General features: G+C 49.5%; 1 protein-coding gene and 1 long non-coding RNA gene across 2 annotated transcripts in view; both read right to left on the bottom strand.

Annotated features, from left to right (window-relative positions):
• Window positions 1–9,964, bottom strand: part of LOC108449066 — a 32,050-nt gene extending 22,086 nt beyond the window's left edge. The window contains exons 1-2 of the long non-coding RNA XR_001865166.1: window positions 9,878–9,964; window positions 6,036–6,215 (exon numbers count right to left, since the gene is read on the bottom strand). This is a non-coding gene — a long non-coding RNA (uncharacterized LOC108449066). The remainder of the gene's footprint in view (window positions 1–6,035; window positions 6,216–9,877) is intronic.
• A 1,567-nt stretch (window positions 9,965–11,531) lies between these two features.
• RERE (arginine-glutamic acid dipeptide repeats) overlaps window positions 11,532–17,995 on the bottom strand; it is a 120,983-nt gene continuing 114,519 nt past the window's right edge. The window contains exons 21-25 of the mRNA XM_017743967.1: window positions 17,959–17,991; window positions 16,784–17,507; window positions 15,361–15,507; window positions 15,014–15,194; window positions 11,532–14,500 (exon numbers count right to left, since the gene is read on the bottom strand). Of these exons, the coding sequence (XP_017599456.1) occupies window positions 14,467–14,500; window positions 15,014–15,194; window positions 15,361–15,507; window positions 16,784–17,507; window positions 17,959–17,991 (1,119 nt within the window). The 3' untranslated portion in view covers window positions 11,532–14,466. The remainder of the gene's footprint in view (window positions 14,501–15,013; window positions 15,195–15,360; window positions 15,508–16,783; window positions 17,508–17,958; window positions 17,992–17,995) is intronic.

Below are 17,995 nucleotides of genomic sequence, written 5' to 3'. Positions count from 1 at the left end.
AGTTCCAGGGAAGCCCAGCTGCCTCAGCAGGTACGGTCTCATTAATGAGCAATTAGCTCCTAGCCTAATTGGGCAGCAGAATGGCTAATGAGCCCAGCCGTGGCTGTCTGTGCCCTCATTATCCTGCGCTCAGCCAGAGGTAACACTGAACTTCTGTCCCATTTCCGTCATGCCACCATCAGAGCCCTGGCTCAAAGCTGCTGTGTGCCAGCTCTCCCTGCCTTTCAGTGCTCCAAAGCTGATGGTTTGTCTTATGTTTCCTCGAGCAGGCCTGGAAAAGCTTCCTTCACCTCTGCACTACACAGTCAGATCCTCCCTCCCTCGTCTGTCTCCTGCTCTTTCACTCAGGAAGTTTTCTGATCTCTCTTCCCTGTATTTATGTTTGTGAACACAGATGCTCACACATATTTAACTGTTGGTCTGTGCCCACATAAATATTTATATTGTCACACGCATACAAGGCTGAGACTCCCCGTGCAAAGGAGCAAGGGCTGTCCTCACCTGCCTGAGCTGGCTGAAAACATTTCCAGCACAACCCAGTGCCCTCAGCACCTCGAGAGAAAACCTGGCACCAAACTGGGAGGCAGTGGGAGGAGGGCAAGGTTAACCCAAATCTTTGCTTTGCACTCCTAAGCCACAAATCTTCAGGAGTCCTAAGGGAATTCCAGGTGCAAATCACAGAGGCCCGTTTCGATATGCTCTGCTTTAGATTCCGAGTTCAGGAGTCACCAGTGGCTGGATTTTAACGGGACACATGAAAACTGTTCAGTTAGCCAGCAGAGCTCTAGAAAGTATTTTTCTTTCCAGAATTTGGATTCAGAGACCTCTTGGGAAAAGTGGCACATGACCCTTAATGAGAGTCAGGGTTGCTTTTTTCTTTTTTTGGCCTTTTTTATTATTTTGGTTTTGGTTTTTTTGGTTTCTGGTTTGGTTTAAGTCTTATCCAGCTGCTGGACTCTGGATAATCCAGGTCATATTACCAAGATGTGAAATATTTCATAGCTCTACCTGCTGCAGCAAAGAACCGTGCTCCTTCCAGGATTGATTATTCCAACTTCCTGCTGCTCCTGATAAGCCTTTCCAGTGGCTGCTGGTGGTTTTAACCATGGCTTCTTCTGCCTCCAGGGTCCTTTCTTATATTAGATTATCTCAACATATCACACCCGCTTTTTAGTCGCTTCACTGCCTCCCTGTTAAGCACCAAAATGATTTTTTAAGCGCTCTTTTGCCCTAGAAGGACTTGTCTGACCTTGTTCTACCCCGGTAGCAGTTCCCCTCCTCGGTGCTCCATGCAAGCAGCCAATACAGGGATCCATCACCTCCAAATCTCTGGCATTGAGGGACACTGAGCATTTTTACCTTAGAGCTGTACATTTTTGGAACCTACACACTGAAAATCCAGACAAAACTTATGCATTTCACATCTTTTATGCAAATGTTTTACCACTGCCTTTCCTGACAGTCCTGAGAGCATGGGGCAGCCTGATCCCAGCCAGAACAAACCCCTCAGCACAGAATGAACAGCTCTAGGAAAGGAGCTGGGGTTCCTGCACCAGTGCTAATGCTGCTTCTCAGAGCAGGCACAGCTCTCAGAAGCAAAAACATCCCTTAATGTTTTCCACATCTGGAGAAAAGAAAGAATGGGTCAAAACCCCCTTTTTAAGTACTGAGAGGGTTTGGTTTTTTAGGTCAAAGCCTCTCAACATTGCTTCATTCTTGCCTAAGCTGTTTGTAACCAGACTAAAATCCAACACATTTTTTATTTAGGACACAAGGGCAAACTGTTTTCACCGTGGCTTCCCAAAATCTTGTTGAGCCCCCTCAGAATCTTTTCCACTGAAGATTTCAGAGCATTTAACAACCCTTAATGCAAACTTCATACCACTCTCAGGTCTGCAGAAGAGGAACTGAAGCACTGAGAAAGGCTGAGCCAGCAGTGGCAGATAAACCTCATAAAAACATGCTGTGCATTGAACCATCAACAACCTCCACCAGTGTCTTTAAAGGGCTCATTTAATGAATGGAACGAATGCTGGAACACAGGCCAGTTAGGGAAGCTTCTCACGTCTTTTCCCAACATGTGCTGAAATCCTTCCTTGCTATTGGGAAAAGAGAAGCACAGTCATGTGCATGGGATTGATTTCCCAGAAGTCCAGGACTGCATAATCCCGGGCATTCCACCGGGGCAGGCAGCAAATGGATTATTGTGTGCATTTTTGACAGCCTTGCCTTTACTGTGGGCTCCCCACAGCGTTTCTTTCTAAAAACCCTTTTGCACAGGCCTGTTTGTGTCTCTGGGCTCACCCACCTGCTCTTGCTAATATTTTATTTATGCATCCTCACCCTGACAAGTGAGCTGCTTCCCCAGTCAGTGCTAATTAGACCGGGCGTCTCTCCAGAGGTTGCGTGCGCTCGGATCCAGACAGAGCATGGATGTGCTCTGCAATCCACAGGAAACATTCCATGTCCATGCAGACGGCCCAAAGACCACAGCACTCGCACAGATGTATTCTACCCACAAGTCCAGGTATCAGAAGAATCATTACTGCTCTGCACTGAAAGCACAGGATAACAACAGACTGGCCAAGCCTCTGTACTGACATGGAAAAAGCAACACAAAGGAAGAGACCTAAGGGGAACTGTTCCTCTTCCCTCCCTCTGGTCTGTTTCCAAGCACTGATTACTGGCTCAGGGTTGAACCCTGTTGGTCTCAAAGTCATCTCTCTGCCTTTGAAACTGGGAAGAAGTTTACCCAGCTGAAATTGCAGACTTTGGGTTTCCATTTCAGGGGGAATTCATGGTTGGTTCTCTCTTTTGCATCTTTGAACAAGAGTGGAGATGAGGTGAAGCTGTGATTGGAGAAGGGGGAGCTAAATAGTGGTTGGGGGCCTTGCAGGAAAAGTTAAATGAAAGGGCAGTTCTGGAAGCAAGAACGATGGAGCGCAGTCCAAGGAAATGTCTCCAGAAGATAAGCAGTAAATCTTGTTCACTGCATGTAAGAAATCAATATTGCCATTGGACCAGGGACATCAGAAACGGCAGAAAGGACTTTCATACTGAAAAAAGTATTTACAGTACAGGAGAGCTCAGACAAGTGAGCAGAGAGCTGCACTTCAGCCAGTGAACTCAGTCATCACACAGAATTAACAGCAGCCGTTTCTCAGCTATTAAAAAAGACAAGAATAGCTTGGCCATCCCTACATGTCAATACAGGCAGGGCAACTTACAGGAGGCCATTCTATAGATGTTTTACATATGGATACATGAAGAAGGTATTAAAATAGGCTCATTTCCAGGGCAATAAATAAAATTTAACCAGAAGAAGCTACGTATAGAAGCTGGTAGCAACTCAGGAGTTGCTCAAAATAGGATTTAAACTTCTGACCTTCCAGTTCTGGGAAGGCAGTGGTGAAGGGGGAGGAAAACAGTAGAGGTGGATGGGGAGTAGGGGAGAAGGTCATAAATCCCTTCATTCCTCCTCAAGCATCCAGAGAGACACAAGTGAGTTGTTCCCCACCAGCAAAAGATGAGGAGCTGGGCAGCTGAGGTGCAGGATGGACTCGAGTGAGCCCACAGAGCAGTTCTTCCCAGGAAAAAACACAGGAGTGATTGGAGCCAAACCCCTTTTGGCAGGAGAGCCCTGGCAGGTTAAGAGCAGGAAGGCACAGGCCCGGTGCTGGGTGAGGAGCTCTGCTCCCCCTGGCACCTGGGGGCTGCCCTTTATCTCCTCACCAAAGGCTGCACTGAGAATAAAAGCTGCCTGCCACGCACATGCTGGGCAGAAGGCCAAGGGTCTTGCTCTTTCTCACTTTACAAACACGGCCTGTAGCACAGGAGATGCTAAATATCAAAGGGCATGGCTGGAACTGTCCTGCATTCTTGGCAGGGCCGCCAGGGAGAAGTTTAACATCTGGCTGCGAGGACATGAAATCCAAAGGAGGCTCCCTTAGCAATGCTGCCCCATTCCACATCCATTTGTGAAGCATTTCAGGTGGTTTGATTTGGGTTCCTCCTGATTGATTTCAGCTTGGCTGGGATTCATTTGATCACCACAGACTTTACCAATGCACACAGCAGCTCCTGACACGGCCAGGGAACTTGGCTGCCACCTGAACCTGCCCTCACTGCTGAGCACAGAGGAGGTTCTGATTTGCAATGATCTTTGTTGTGCCAAGATCCAGGCTGTGATTTGGACTGAAACATCTCAGCAGGGAGGTTCATGGTGTTTGTGACCAGGTCACATCCCCACAGTGTGATAACCACGACACGTTTGGGGCAGCGCAGCTCCTGCTAGAGCAGGTCTGGAGCAGCAGGAAGCCCCCACACCTCTCTCTGAGCTCTCCCATTCTGTGCACCCCGTGCTCTGCCAGTGCAGCAGAGCCCAGCCCTGGCTGCCCAACACTGTCTGACAAGGCCATTGATCACCTCGGCACATCTGCCTGATAAATGACACCTCCAGGACAAGCCCTGACAGCCAATCTGGCACCCCCCAAAGGCTCCCTCTCAGAGCCTGGCACAGCCCAACCGAGGAAGCCAAGCAATCCAGGAGAAAACTCCTTGTGCCACCTCCCAGCCGCTGTGTGGAAGAAGAGGGCTGCTGAGAGCTGGGTGGTTATACTAAATATTATTGCATGGCTTGTGTATTTTTCAAGTTCAGGAGTGGAGGCCATCTAAAAGAAACAAATACTCCCAGCACAGCTGCCTTGTGTTTATATCCCCGTGTCCATAGAAGGCATCCCAGGCAGCGCTCGGAGGGAGGGGCACGGCGGCAGCAGGAGCGGTGCAGTCACACACGGCCACACAGCTGTCAGCAGCCCGGACAGGAATTCCCGGCCCGCATTCCCCCGGGACAGAAAAGTGCACACATGCACGGAGCAGCTCCCTCCAAAGGTCTGGGTCTCCCAGCCCCTAACTTGGAACAAGGAAAGTAAAACAGAGTTGGTGCCACTCTGCGCGGCCAGATAAAGCCAAAAGGTGCCCACCCAGGAGGGGGAAAGAGGGGGAAGCAGCAGCTGGAAAGTTTCGGCACAGGAATTTATATTTGCAAACCGAAAGAAACCCAAGGAAAGCCACAGCCCTGCAGTGCTGGGTGGGAGCAGGTGCCCCGGATCCCACCGGGCTCTCCCCCTATGAGGACGCCTCGGCTTCCCTGCTTGGGGAAGTCTCTGCTTTCCGCGAGCTCCTCAAGCAGGGATGCGCGAGGGTTGGATTTCTTTTTCCCGAGAATCTGCTGCCATCCTGTGGCAAATCCTGCAGCGGCACCCGGGCGCTCCCGGGGCACAGGGACAGCCCCGGCCACCCCTGGGGTGGGAGGGAGCGGGTCCGTGCCCGGGTCAGTGCCCCGGTCAGTGCCCCACTCTCCCATCACACCAAGAGCTGCAGTCGGGACAATTGTTTAGCTCAAGCCTACTCACACCCCCTGGTCCTCCTGGGGACGATGGCTCCTGTCATGCCACTGTCCTTCCCCTCCCGCCCCTCACCCCCAGGGGGGATGAGGGAGTTTCCCTGCCCAGGGCCGGCACTCCAGTAGCCAGAGGCATCCTAAAGGCGGCTTTGCCAAGTCCCTGCAGTCCCGCTGGGCACAGGAATGCACGCCAGGGCCATCAGCCAACAGTTCATGTTTACTTATTTGCACTCTTGTAAATAAAAATCAGCCAGACAAGCCCTGGAGGCTCAGCCAGACACAGAGTGTCTGTTCTACAGTACCCAGAGCTGGGTCTGGCACGGGTGAAAATCCACCGGGCAGTGTGTTAGACAGCTGATTAAAAAGGAGGAATCCCACACCCAGGGCTCTGAGGACAGAGCTGAGACGCCTGTTTAACATTCCTCAGCCGATAGGAGACGTCTTTGTAAGAGACCTGATGCATTACAAAGGCTTGGACAGAACAAGCAATAATGGAAGAAGGACGAGCCCAAATGTCGCTTTCCAAATGTCGCAGCCCAGGCTCAGCTCCTCCTCTGGGGTGTCCCAGAGAACAGGACTGTGGCCGTGCCACAGCCTGTGCAAACAAGCTCTTGTCTCACCGGGCTCTCACCTTCAGGATGCTGTGAGCGTTGCTCTCCATCACTCCAGGTAAATCCAGCTGACCCCGGCAGCGTCTCCTCCTTGGTGGGGCTCGTGCTCCCACCTGGCACAGGTCAGGAGCAGTGGAGAACAGCACTGGAGGGACTCCAGCACTCTCTCACTGCCTCCTCCAAGGCTCCACAGCACGGAACTACAGGACAGAACAGAAGGCGTAAATAGCCCCAGCAGCCCAGGTTCAAATCACACTGAAATTATGGCACTGCAGTTACAAATCCTGGAGCCATTAGGATTCAAGACTCTCAAAACCCTTTACTAAGTTCTCTTCCATCTCTATTGCACAAACACAAATAGTGGAAATCCATCTGTTCAAAGCTCTTTTGAAAGAACAAAGCTGTAATTTAGAGCCAGTAAGAACCTTTACCTCTGTTCAGTACACGGGGAAGACAAGGTAGAGCACCAGCAGCCCCGGGACTGGTGGCAGAACCAAACTGCACCTGGACAGATTGGCAGAGGCATCGCCCATCGGGGGACAGATTTATCCTTCAATGGGCCATTAAGTAATTTGTCACCAATGCCAAACTGCTACTGGAGAGAAATAAAAGCCTGGAGTTGCAGGCAGGATTACACAACCGAGCTCCATGGGCAGAGCAGTGAAAATTGCCATCAACACCTGCCTGTGCCCATTAGCCTCTGGCTGTTAGAACACATACTCAGCTTACCCCAAACTGAAGCCCAAGTCAAAAGAAAATTATATACAGACATATAAAGCCCCGCTCATGGGTGGTGCTGCCAGGAGATGCTCCGACAGAATTCACACTTCAATGTGGAGTACAAAAGATGTAAAAAAAGTTGTATTTTGCAGTTTGGTGTGGCTGCTCTTACCCGCTTTCCCTTTTAAGCAGACAGGAGGGGTGGGGTTAGAGAATGTCAAGCTCTGTCCAAGGTGTACAAGCAGATGTTTCTGCACTCGGGTGACTCAGAAAATCTCTCCCTCTATGTTGTGTTGAACTCCTTTACTCAACCCCAACCCAATCTAAGTCTGTCCCAGGCTCTGGGAGGAGCACTGGGAGTTCTCTGCTATTTCCTTGTGTCCCCCTACTGAGGCACCTTCGTTCTTTCCACCCTTTTCGCTCCAGACCCCAGGCTGTGACTCCCCCCAGCTGTAACCAGGCCTACACGATTTCTTCTCCTTCACGCTCCCTATTTCTCACTCCATCTGACACACCCGCTTAAAAAACAAACGTGGTCCTATCAGCCCAGAACAATACATTTCAAATAAGCATATAAAAGACCTTTTATTGACATGAATAAATTGATTGGGACCATTACTTCAGTAGCTGCTTCCCACAGAAAAAGCCTCTTAAAGGCAGCCTGAGGCAGGGCAGCAACATTTACATTTAGATGAAGGCATTTCTGTCACAACACCTGCCGACGGTTTCTGGCCCCAGGTACTGTCTCCAGAAGAAACCAGCGAAGCCAAGGAGCTTTGCTTTAAATAACAAAAAAGGAAAAGGGAGAATTTGTTTCTACAATCCTCCTGAATGCTGTAGTCTGGAATCACACAATGCGCAGCAAAGGAATGTGGAAGCAGAGACATCACATCAGGGAGAACCTGCGAGGAGCTGGGCTGGAAAGCAGCTGTTTCTCCAGTGCGGAGTGCCGTGTTCTGTGTGCACCAAACAGCTCCGGAGGCTCCATCCCAGCTGTGCAGGGCTCCATCCCTCACACCCCGGCCCTGCACTGCACTCAGCGCTGCTGTGAAACACTGAGACACCAGCACAGACAGCGCGGGCTCTGCCTCCAGCCCTTGCTCACTTCGTTACATTCTGAGCCTGTGAAACACCTGGGGAACGAAAAGCTCAGTTCTTTGCTTCAGTACTGACCGTGGACAAAATCACAGCATGGTCAGTGTGAAATTGAGGACTGTGTGAGCCCTCTCATGGCGAAAATTAGCAGCACCCAGGGAATGAATGTATTTCAAAATGGACACTTTGACCATCACACTCCCTCTGTTAAACCTCAGCTTCCATTAATTGTCACGGACACTCCCTCTGTGGCAAACCCTCAGGATTATCAGGGGCTGGAGCTTTGCAGGGAAATTGGGTGGTGTGTTCCTTTACTCCTTTGCTACTGAGCATCCTCTTGCACTTCTCAAAACACTGCTACTGATGTCCATTTTATTTGCCACTCTATAAAAAGCATTAAGCTGTGAAGGAATGAACTAGAGAGAAGGATAAAAGTGACAGCTGGATGACACTAAAACAATCCAACTTAGAGGAAGGAAAAACCCCCCAGGGCATTTTGAAAGCTCAAATTCAGCCACGTTACCAGGGCAAGAACAGCAGATTCCTCACAACTGCCCAGACTTTGTAATTAGGGTTCATCCCAACAAGCTGCAAGGCCAGAGAAATTTCCATCCTCCAGATTTGACTAATAGACTGTTATAAGCAGAACCAAGACCCCAGGCAAAGTGAAATACAACTCCCCTGACATCACACCGAGCTGTTTTCCAAGGCCAGCCCATCAATTTATCCCGTGATTTCTCTCCCTAACGCACGTTCTCTGGTGCAGGGAACTGAACCTCACAGCCACAGCGAGACACAGGAGCACTCACAAGCAGCACCTCTGTGGAGAATGTCCCTTCTGGGCAACATTGCCACGGGTAAGGACACTGGACAAATATTTAAAGAGCTAACAAATGGTGAAATGGAATTGCAACAGGATTCAGAAACTGGAAAGACACAACAAAGTCACCCAGAGTAACAGAACAGGCAACAGGACCAATCACTTCAATCTTTCCATGTCTTTGACAACTCCTGAGCTACCCAAGGGTGCTCTGGTGCTTGGGAAAGCACACTACTGCGTTAATATTAATTAACAGGAAAGTTATTTGTGCTTACCATGAAGCTGGGCTTGATTTAATGTCCAAAAATTTACATACTCTGACTTTAAAAACCTGAGATGCAGAAAACAACAATCAAACCCCTGTCCTGGATGTGACTCCTACCTGCCAAGTGTCCTCCACTCATTAAGTGCTGTCTTATGGTGTCTTTTCCCTAGCCTTTCCCATTACTCATCTGACCAGAAAATGGATATGATCAGTATTTATTGTGAAGACTCATTTCTCTCATTTGTGAGGCCCAAGGAAGACATGCTCATATTGTGTCAGAAACCTGCACTGCATCAACATTCAGGTGTCACAAGTGACCATTCTAGAATTCAGTTTTGTAAAAACACCTGAGAGTTCATGCAGATTATTGTTTTGCCAGATTCCTTCACTGGGTATTTGTCTAGGGAGAAAGAGGGAAAGTGCAGCTGAATTTGCAAGGGCCAAGTTACCACTTCTACAGAGATCAGCATTTGCCAAGAAAAAAAAAATAACCGGGCTAAATTGTCCACGTGGGATCTGTAGTTTGCATTATGTTGCTGTTATGTTTTGCTCCAGTTTGGTTTTGCAAACTCAACACCACGAGAAAAATCAGGTTGAATTAAAGAAGCACACGAGCAGCACAGCAGATTGCAAAGGCTGACTTGGACATGCAGGGCCCCCTCAAAGGCTCTTCCCTCCTTCAGATCCCACCCTCAGGATGGACCCAACACGAACCCAGCAGGGCTTTTTCAGGCTCACAGGAACACAACCCAGGATTTTCATGCAGGATCATGCCTGGGACACAGGGATGAGCACCTGTGCAGCCACACAGCCAGAGGACAGAAAGCCCCTGGGTGAGGGCCTGGGCTGACCTGGGGACACAGGGGCACCACCAGGGAGGTGGGACTGAGGAGCACTGAGGGACAAGGAACCCCAAGGTTCTCTTCAGCCACCCCCAAATCCCTCCACCACCCTCCTCTCACCTTCTCCGGGCACAGCAGGAAAAAGTCTCCACCTGAAGCCTTCACTCGGCTCTTCCAGAACCTTCTGGAATCCCTCAGGCGCTAGGCCCCGCCCCACCCCGCCCCGCCCTCCCCTCAGGGGCCTCAGAGCACTCCCAGCTCCCCCAAGCAGCTTTAGGGCTTCAAAAGTGCCAAAATCTCCCAACGAACACCACCTGAGTGGCCTCTCCTCCTCACCTGGCACTGGAACCCCTCACACCACCTGACTTTCCCTCGTCTCCTCCGAGTGGCCTCTCCTCCTCACCTGGCACTGGAACCACCTGACTTTCCCTCGTCTCCTCGTTAAATCCCTGAACCAATCCAGGTGGGAAAAGCAGGTTCCCTGCCCATGGTGGGGACTGGAACGAGATGGTCTCTAAGGTCCCTTCCAACCCAACCCATTCCATGGCATTCTGAAGGGGATCCACGGCCTGGGAAGGATCAAATCCCATCCGTGCTGCTGGAGCCGACACGGCCTCACAGGAACTCGGGCAGTGTGCAGGCGACAAAGCCACACAACCGATGGCTTCCAGCTCCCACCCTGCCGTGGCACGACCCCGTTAACACAGAGCCACAGTGGAAGAACTGCATTGTTCAATTCATCCAGTAGTAAAAATCCTCTGCAGCCCCGTCCCTGCGGAATGCATCATTTTAAGTCTGGAAACTTAGAACCTGTTAAGCAGGACAGGGCAGCTTGAGCCCACTCAAGTTCTACATTAAGTACAAGGAATTAAAAAAGAAATGTCAAAATAAATAGCACATGTTCAAGCCAGGCTCAAAAAAAGCACTTTCAGAAGCTATTTCCAGTAGACAAGAGCTGACCTTCCCCTCATAAAATGCCACGGGGTATAAATAGAGCAGCCTCTCATGCCATTTGTCATGAAGCCTTATCGGCCTGCCCCAAGCACACTCCAACACCAGGACCCTCCTCTCACTGTGCCCAGAGCACCAATTACCCTGAACTGGAGCCAAAGCACCTATTTCTGAAAAATCACACAGCAAAACCCAAGCAGAACCAGACCCAAGAACGAACCTTCCCACCTCCCTTCTGAGAAACATTTATTCTGCTCTCTGTGCCCTCCCAACACCTCCCCGAGTTCTGGAGATGCTGATTATCACCAGCTCAAAGTCCTGAGCACTCACCAGTCACGCTGCAATCCCTGGTGGAGGCGCCACAGTGGACACGAACACAACTTGATGGAATTCAAAGGCAAATTTTAGCTTTCCAGAAGACAATGAACAGACAATGAGTTACTGTGCATCTCCCTCTCTGCAATTATCCCTTTGGAAGGCGCCTCTTGCCAGCTCTGGATCAGTTGTGTTCAACATGATTCTACTGGCACAAACAACATCTCTTAGGAAAAACAATTCCCAAAAATGCAGCTGCTGGGGTATACACAGTGTGTTATACTGAAAATGAGGCAGTAGAGCAGCAATGTGCCTCAAGGATGCAGAACTGGAACTGGACATGATGCTGGTGTTTGTGTATTAAAACCAGAATTATCTCAGAGAGGGAAAAAATAAAGCCAAGAAAAGACATGTTTGAACCAGACAAGGTGGCCATGCCAGCATCCCACACTATCCCAGATAAAAGTAACTCCTCTCCCACTAACAACAATCAAGAGACACATTCCACTTGCAGGCAAAACCTGGCTGCTGTAGTGTAGCTTGGTTTTATTTATGTCCACAAATATTTCAAAAAAATTACAAAATACTCAAATGGAGAGAACACAGAAGTCACGATTTCTGGGTTTCTACTCTGTTTACACTGTGTTATCCCATGGCAAACTACTCATATATACATTAAGCTTCAAGATATATATAAATGTAGCAGTCAGAATGTACACTCTGCTTTAACGGTGCAGTGAAACAAGCTCAACCATGACGACATAGAACAAGAGAGACGTTTCAAAAACACTAAAGCAAAATTTAAAAATTAACTTTCGGAACAGAGGAAAAATTAAGAGAGATTTCTTGAAAGAAAATCAGAAGGTCTGGGTTGTTTTTTAACAGGGCATCGAACACCGAGATGGCTTCAAGAGCCACTGCAGGTAAAGTTGTAGTTAATCATTGGGCTAAAATGGAAGAATTTCAGTGCTTATTTGCTGAATGATGTGAACAAAAAAACCTCCCATAAATTATTAGAATGCTCTTCTGGGAAAAAAAAAATATATATCTGAATGAACAGCTTTAGAACAGACTGCAACTTCAGCTGAAAAATAAGGAATACAGAGAGGACCACTGGAGGGAATTAGCTTTTACTTCTTCTGAAGAACTATGGCTAAAAAACAGCAAGAGAAGGATCAGAAGAAACTGCCAAAGTGGCTGAACTTCCCCAAACTCCCCAATTCCACATGGTAAAAAAAAAAAAAAAAAGGAGGGAAGAGATTGAACTGAAATGTGCCTAATGAGACCTTTAAAGCAAACTGAGGCACTTGCTGAGCAGGCCCATCCTCCTGGCTGCTCAGCTGGGAGCAAAAACAAACCCTGTTCCCATAAGGAAACCTTTCACCCACCCCATCACTGCCCACAGCCACGGACAAGGGCTTCACCTCCCTCAATTCTGGACTGACCTCATGGTTCCCCACCTCAGAAACCCAACCTGTCCCTCCCAACACCTTCACCCAGAGTTAAACACAGCAGCTGGACTGATTCAACACCATAGCAGGGCTTTAGCACTGAGAAATCTACAATGGAGGGCAGCAACAAGGGAAGATCAGCTTAAAAATCCCCTGCTCTCCCCTCTACTCTTGCCTTAGTGGGCGTGGAACACACATTTTTAACTGGTGAATTGTCTGACAGCAGCTCTGGGCTGAGCAGCAGGAGGTGGACGAGCACTGTGCCTGTAGCTGATTAACTACAACTTTATCAGACGTGGCTCAGTACAGTCCTAGGACACAACCATCACACTGAACAGGCTACAACAGCAGAGAGCACTCGTGAGTGGAGAGAGAGGATGGGGGGAGTTGTGCACCAGCAGAAATAAATGACCAGCAGATTCAGATGTCCATTGGTTGCTCCAGCAAAGAAAAACCGTGGCAAAACTGGGGGAAAAAATGTAAAAAACCTTCCTAGTAAGCAGAGCTGTCTCCATTAATGCTCACTGGCTCACTGTGTATTCCTCTCCTCTCCCCATCCAGGGAGTTACCCTGCAGGGACCGTGGTGCTGGGAGGCAGTAAATGTTACTGTCCCTGGATCCCGTTCATCCCAGAGCAGTCAGTTCCTGAGGTACAGAACACTGGTGGCAGTTAAACAGTTTTTGCTTATAAAACCCAAACTTAAACAGTCAAAGAGAAAAACAGACTGGTTTTTGCAACACAACTTTAAGAACACTGAGTTGCCAAGTACACCTTTCTTAAGAACTTATCAACAGCAGGCCAGGAAAAGCACGTCCTCCAAAAGTATGCACATGCATACAAAGCTCTGGCTGCACTAGTCTGAGCCATGGAACATCTTTAGAAAGAGATTTGTAGAAGAGATTATTTCTCTGAACTTTCTGCCCAAAGTCTAAGCCCAGTGTAGCTGGATTAAGTTTCAAAAGGTCACAGGAAAGAAGTGTTTTATGGCCACACTGAAAATGAACCGTTGAAGGCGGCATCAAAAGGGTCAGCGGGGTCCAAGGGACATCTGTGCTGCTGAGAAACCCAACTCAACAAAATCAGCTGCAGAACAGAGAGATGGAACACAAACAAAAACCCCTGAACAACCAAACCAACCAAAAAACCAAGAACAGAAACAGTCATTTGCAACATTATCCCTGCAAATCCCTTTAATGCTTATTGTTGATATCAAACCAAATTTCAAGCTTTTACCCATTTGAAATTATTGATACCCATCATTCCCTTTAATTAAAGGGATAATTATATATATATTTTTTATTAAAAAATCAACTCTGTATTCTGTCAATACCAGGTAGGAATTCACAATTTGTGATGTTACTGAAAATCAAGATAAACGTTTCTGGAGTTTGTTTTGTTTTGTTTCTCCCCTCTACCCAAAAAAAGTTATTTACAGACTTAAAAAGCCATGCTGCAGAACTGAGCTCTCTTTAAAATTATGAAGATTTCCTACAATGTATTAAAATAAAAGTAGATTTTTTATTATTATAGCACTTGGATTCAGAGCTTGTTATGTCACCTACTTGCAATCCTTGTTTTTTTTTTTAATTACCTATAGATGCATTGAGTGTCCCTTCACGCACAGTGACTTGTGTTGTGAACCTGATTCTAGCACCTACTGAAAACAAACTAGTAAGATAAGAAAAGGAAAAAAAAAAAAAACCAAGATTGCAGGAAGTTCTCTGAATATTCCACACAGTCCTGTATTTCCAATAGGCTTCTGAATACGTTTTCATGCAGGGAGACCCACACCAGTCTTGAGAAATCTTCTCTACAAATGAACACTATGCTGATAAGTCTCTACTTGTTGGGTGGTTGCTTCTGTTTTAAATATATAAAGAAATCTTTATAAGATATTCTTTTCCTTTTGTAGCTCTTCTCGTATGTAAAAATGTTCCACTCCTTCCCAAGGACTGGGGTTTCCATAGCCAGCGTTACAAATAAATAATTTATTACAACTGTTTGTCGCCTTCTTTTTTCAGTCGACTGCAAGAGAAAGAAAACTCATTTTAACACAACAAAAGAGGTGTCAGACACTTGGCAAACAGCTCTGCCCTCCTGCTCGCCTCTGCAGGAACGGGGGCTGCAGGTTGTGAGCTCTAAGCACCAGCCCCAGGCACTGTCCCAGCACAGGGTACCCCCATATGTGAGCACGGTCACTGAACTCCTCCCGTTCTCCTCCATAAAGCTCTGCCCACCCTCCTCCACTGTTCTCATGGAAGAGGCAGAGATGTGGAAGCAGCAGTTGCAGCAAGTATCCCAATAAAAACCCCAATCAGAGGGGATTCTGCAATAGGAGACTCAACCACTCTCATCCTGTGCCAGGAATTTGGACCTCGCTTCCCACCTGCCCAAATCAGGTCTCAGCACAGCTTCACCTGTAACTGCATCAGGGCTCAGCACACAGCAAGAAAGGTGAAAATTCGGAGGAAAAAAGAAGGAATGTGGAGAAATATGATGGAATTCCCAGGTCCCCAAAAGCCCTCATTGCACTCTCACCTGTAATAATCTTCCTGACTGGGTAGGTGCCCACCGTGCATGTGAGGGTGCCCGTGCAACCACTGCTGCTCCATTGCCAGTCTTTGCAGCTCTGCAGACTGGGCGTGCATGGCCTGCAGCTGGTGGGCTGCTGACATGGGAGGTGGAATGGCACCAGGCAGATCCCGAGGGTAGGGAGTACCTGGGAGACAGGGACCACGTTCACACTCTTGTTTGTCCCAACAAACCACCACAACCACCTGAAGTCACAGCTCAGCTCCCCCCACCAAGAAATGCTAAACCCCACAGGAAAAGATGACATTTCAGATCAAAGCCAACCCCTGCAAAGGACCATAAAATGCTCTCACCAAAGACTGGATGTCGGAGCATTTCATGCTCGTGAGGTGGCTGCCCTAGCAATGGGTTGGGGATGGTCCCGGGTGGGTAGGGAAAACGTGCCAAGTGGGGTCCAGCTGCTAAAGGATCCACCAGTGGATGAACAGGTCCTGCTGAGCCTGAGAGAGAAGGAGAGAAAAGCATCCATCAGCTGCCTGAGACTGCAGAGTAAGCGCCAGGGAAAGGAATACAAAGCCAAACAACTTCCTCAGCTGCTGCACAGCAGAAATGTGGGGTCATTCTAGCCTCTATTCTTCCCCAGAGACACACAGGTTATAACAGCCTTAAGCACCAGAGGAGCCACTTGGAGACACCCAAGAGCCCCTCACTGTATTTGAACCTGGCAAAGCACAAAGCCAAATTACTTCTCAAATACACACAGAGACTTGGCAGTGAACTGAGCTGGCTGTGTCTGCACCAGCCTCTCTCTGGACTGGGACAATGTACAAGCCATGTTTTTGTCCAGAACGAGTACCAGGGGAGCACCTAGACTTACCTGCACAGAGGTGCTCAGTGGCTGACTTACCTGGCAACAGAATCCTTGGACAGACCCGGCCTGTGTCACATTTCCTCTGCTGTCAGGGAAGGTTTGCAAACCTGCCTCCAACTGAGCCCACCTGTGACTTCTGCAGTGAGCCTCAGCCCCTGTCCACAGCCAAGAGCTTCAGGAATGCTGATATCCAGCACTACCATCTCCTACCTGCAACCCCCCAGCCCTTAAGAATCTCACAGCACCCTGCTGATTTCCTTGCTGTGCAATCTGGCCTCTGCAACAGCACTCACATTCCCTCCAACTCCAAGAGAGAAGGCATCCCAGCACATTTAATGCACACTGCTCCAGGGTGAAGTATGCTACATTAGCTTGCACAAACTGCATTAGTAGCCAGACACCAGAACCTGCATTTTAGGTACTCTGACTTTTTTCCCCCCCCTTACTTGGCAGGTGCAGCACCTGGTGCCTGGCTTGCCATGTTCTCTCCTGCCTGTCACCAGAAAATCTGAAAACTTCTGCTAAGTGCCTCATCTCCAGGACTCCAGACCTCTAGAGGAGTAACCATGTATCTTGCTTTAGAAATGAGCAGGCACAGACTCATTTCTGAGACTATGAATTATTACCACTGTAAGGTGCTGCCCTAGGACAGCAGCACTGAAAAAAACCAACCCACAACAAACCAGCAAACCTTTCACAGTGAGAGTCTGAACGAAGACCACTGTGGCGTTACCATCCTGCATCACTCCCACAAAAAACACCTGCATTTCAGTTACCACACAACCACAACATGGACATGAAAACAGGGCTTTAGCAATCTGAGTTCCAGGGTCAGAGTGGGCCTGTTCCGGGCAGACTGAACAGGGGGATGCTCCCTAGGGAAGTGCCCACCTGCCGGGGCTCACCTTGGTGTAGGGGGTCCTGCTGGTGTAGGTGTAGATGCGAGTGTATGTGTGAGTGTTGGTGGTGGTGGGGGGTGACGTTGAACATCTGCAGCCGCGCCAGGGGGTCGTTGGTGAGCGAGGCCATGCGCTCGGCGTGGATGCGCTCGGCCGCCAGCCTGTCCGGGTAGCTCATCTCCGGCCGCAGCTGCGGCCCCGCCAGCGCCAGTCTCTCTCTCTCCAGGGGGTTCAGCCCCGGGTGGAAGGAGGCGAAGGGGTGAGGCCCCGCCGTGGGTGGGATAGTCAGTGCCCCGTGCCTGGCGAAATGCTCCATGGGGTTGGTGGCCGGGTGCAGCGCGTCCAGCTCCGGTGGCTTCACCTCAAAGCCGGGCTTCATCCTCTCCCTCAGCTCCCGCTCGCGGATCTCGCGCTCGCGGATCTCGCGCTCGCGCAGCTCCCGCTCGCGGATGGCGGGATCCACGTTGTAGAGGCCGGGCATGTGGTAGGCCAGCAGCGGATCCGTGGGGTTGAGGGGCACGAAGAAGGGGTGGTTGCGGTTGGTCGGGGACATGACGTGGGGCCGCGCGTACTCGCTCAGCGTCCGTAGCGCCGGCGTGTCCGGCCCGATGTAGGGGGGCACCGCCGCGATGGTGGTCGGGGGGGGCTCGAAGGAAGGCCTCATGTGGGCTGGCCCGCTGAGCTGGGACTCGCCGAGACGGCCCTCGTGGGAGGAGCTGGACACCTTCTGCTGCACACAACAGGGAGAGATCTCAGTTCAGCACACTCGGCTTAGAGCACCTCAGACACACACACACACACACCTCCCCTCTGTCTCAGCCCCTCTTCAGGAGACAGCACTCGTGGGCCTGCACTGTAGTGCAAGGGACACAAGGGCATTCATTGTATCTGCACAGTGTTCTCCTACTGCAAGTTAAATGTCAACACTTGGCCTAGTTCTCCCCAGCTGCTCTGGCTTCCCACACAACCAGACCAGGGGCAGAAACTCTGCATTTCCTTTTAAGAGAAGACAGCCCCAGGATGGTTGGGAGGTGCTCAGAACACACACACAGCTCCATGCTCAGAGACCCCTGACTGGACAGGATTGAAGTGCTCCTGGGAATCTGCATCCTGCAGTCACCATCCAGGTCAGATCCAGCCATCAATTCCCTTACCCAACTCTGAACCAGAACCGAACTTACCGCAGCTCTTTCTGCTTCTCTCTCACGCTCACGCTCC

The sequence above is a fragment of the Corvus brachyrhynchos genome, unplaced genomic scaffold (assembly GCF_000691975.1).
Source record: "Corvus brachyrhynchos isolate BGI_N302 unplaced genomic scaffold, ASM69197v1 scaffold68, whole genome shotgun sequence".
NCBI lineage: Eukaryota > Metazoa > Chordata > Aves > Passeriformes > Corvidae > Corvus > Corvus brachyrhynchos.
This window is presented reverse-complemented; position numbering and strand designations above follow the sequence as displayed.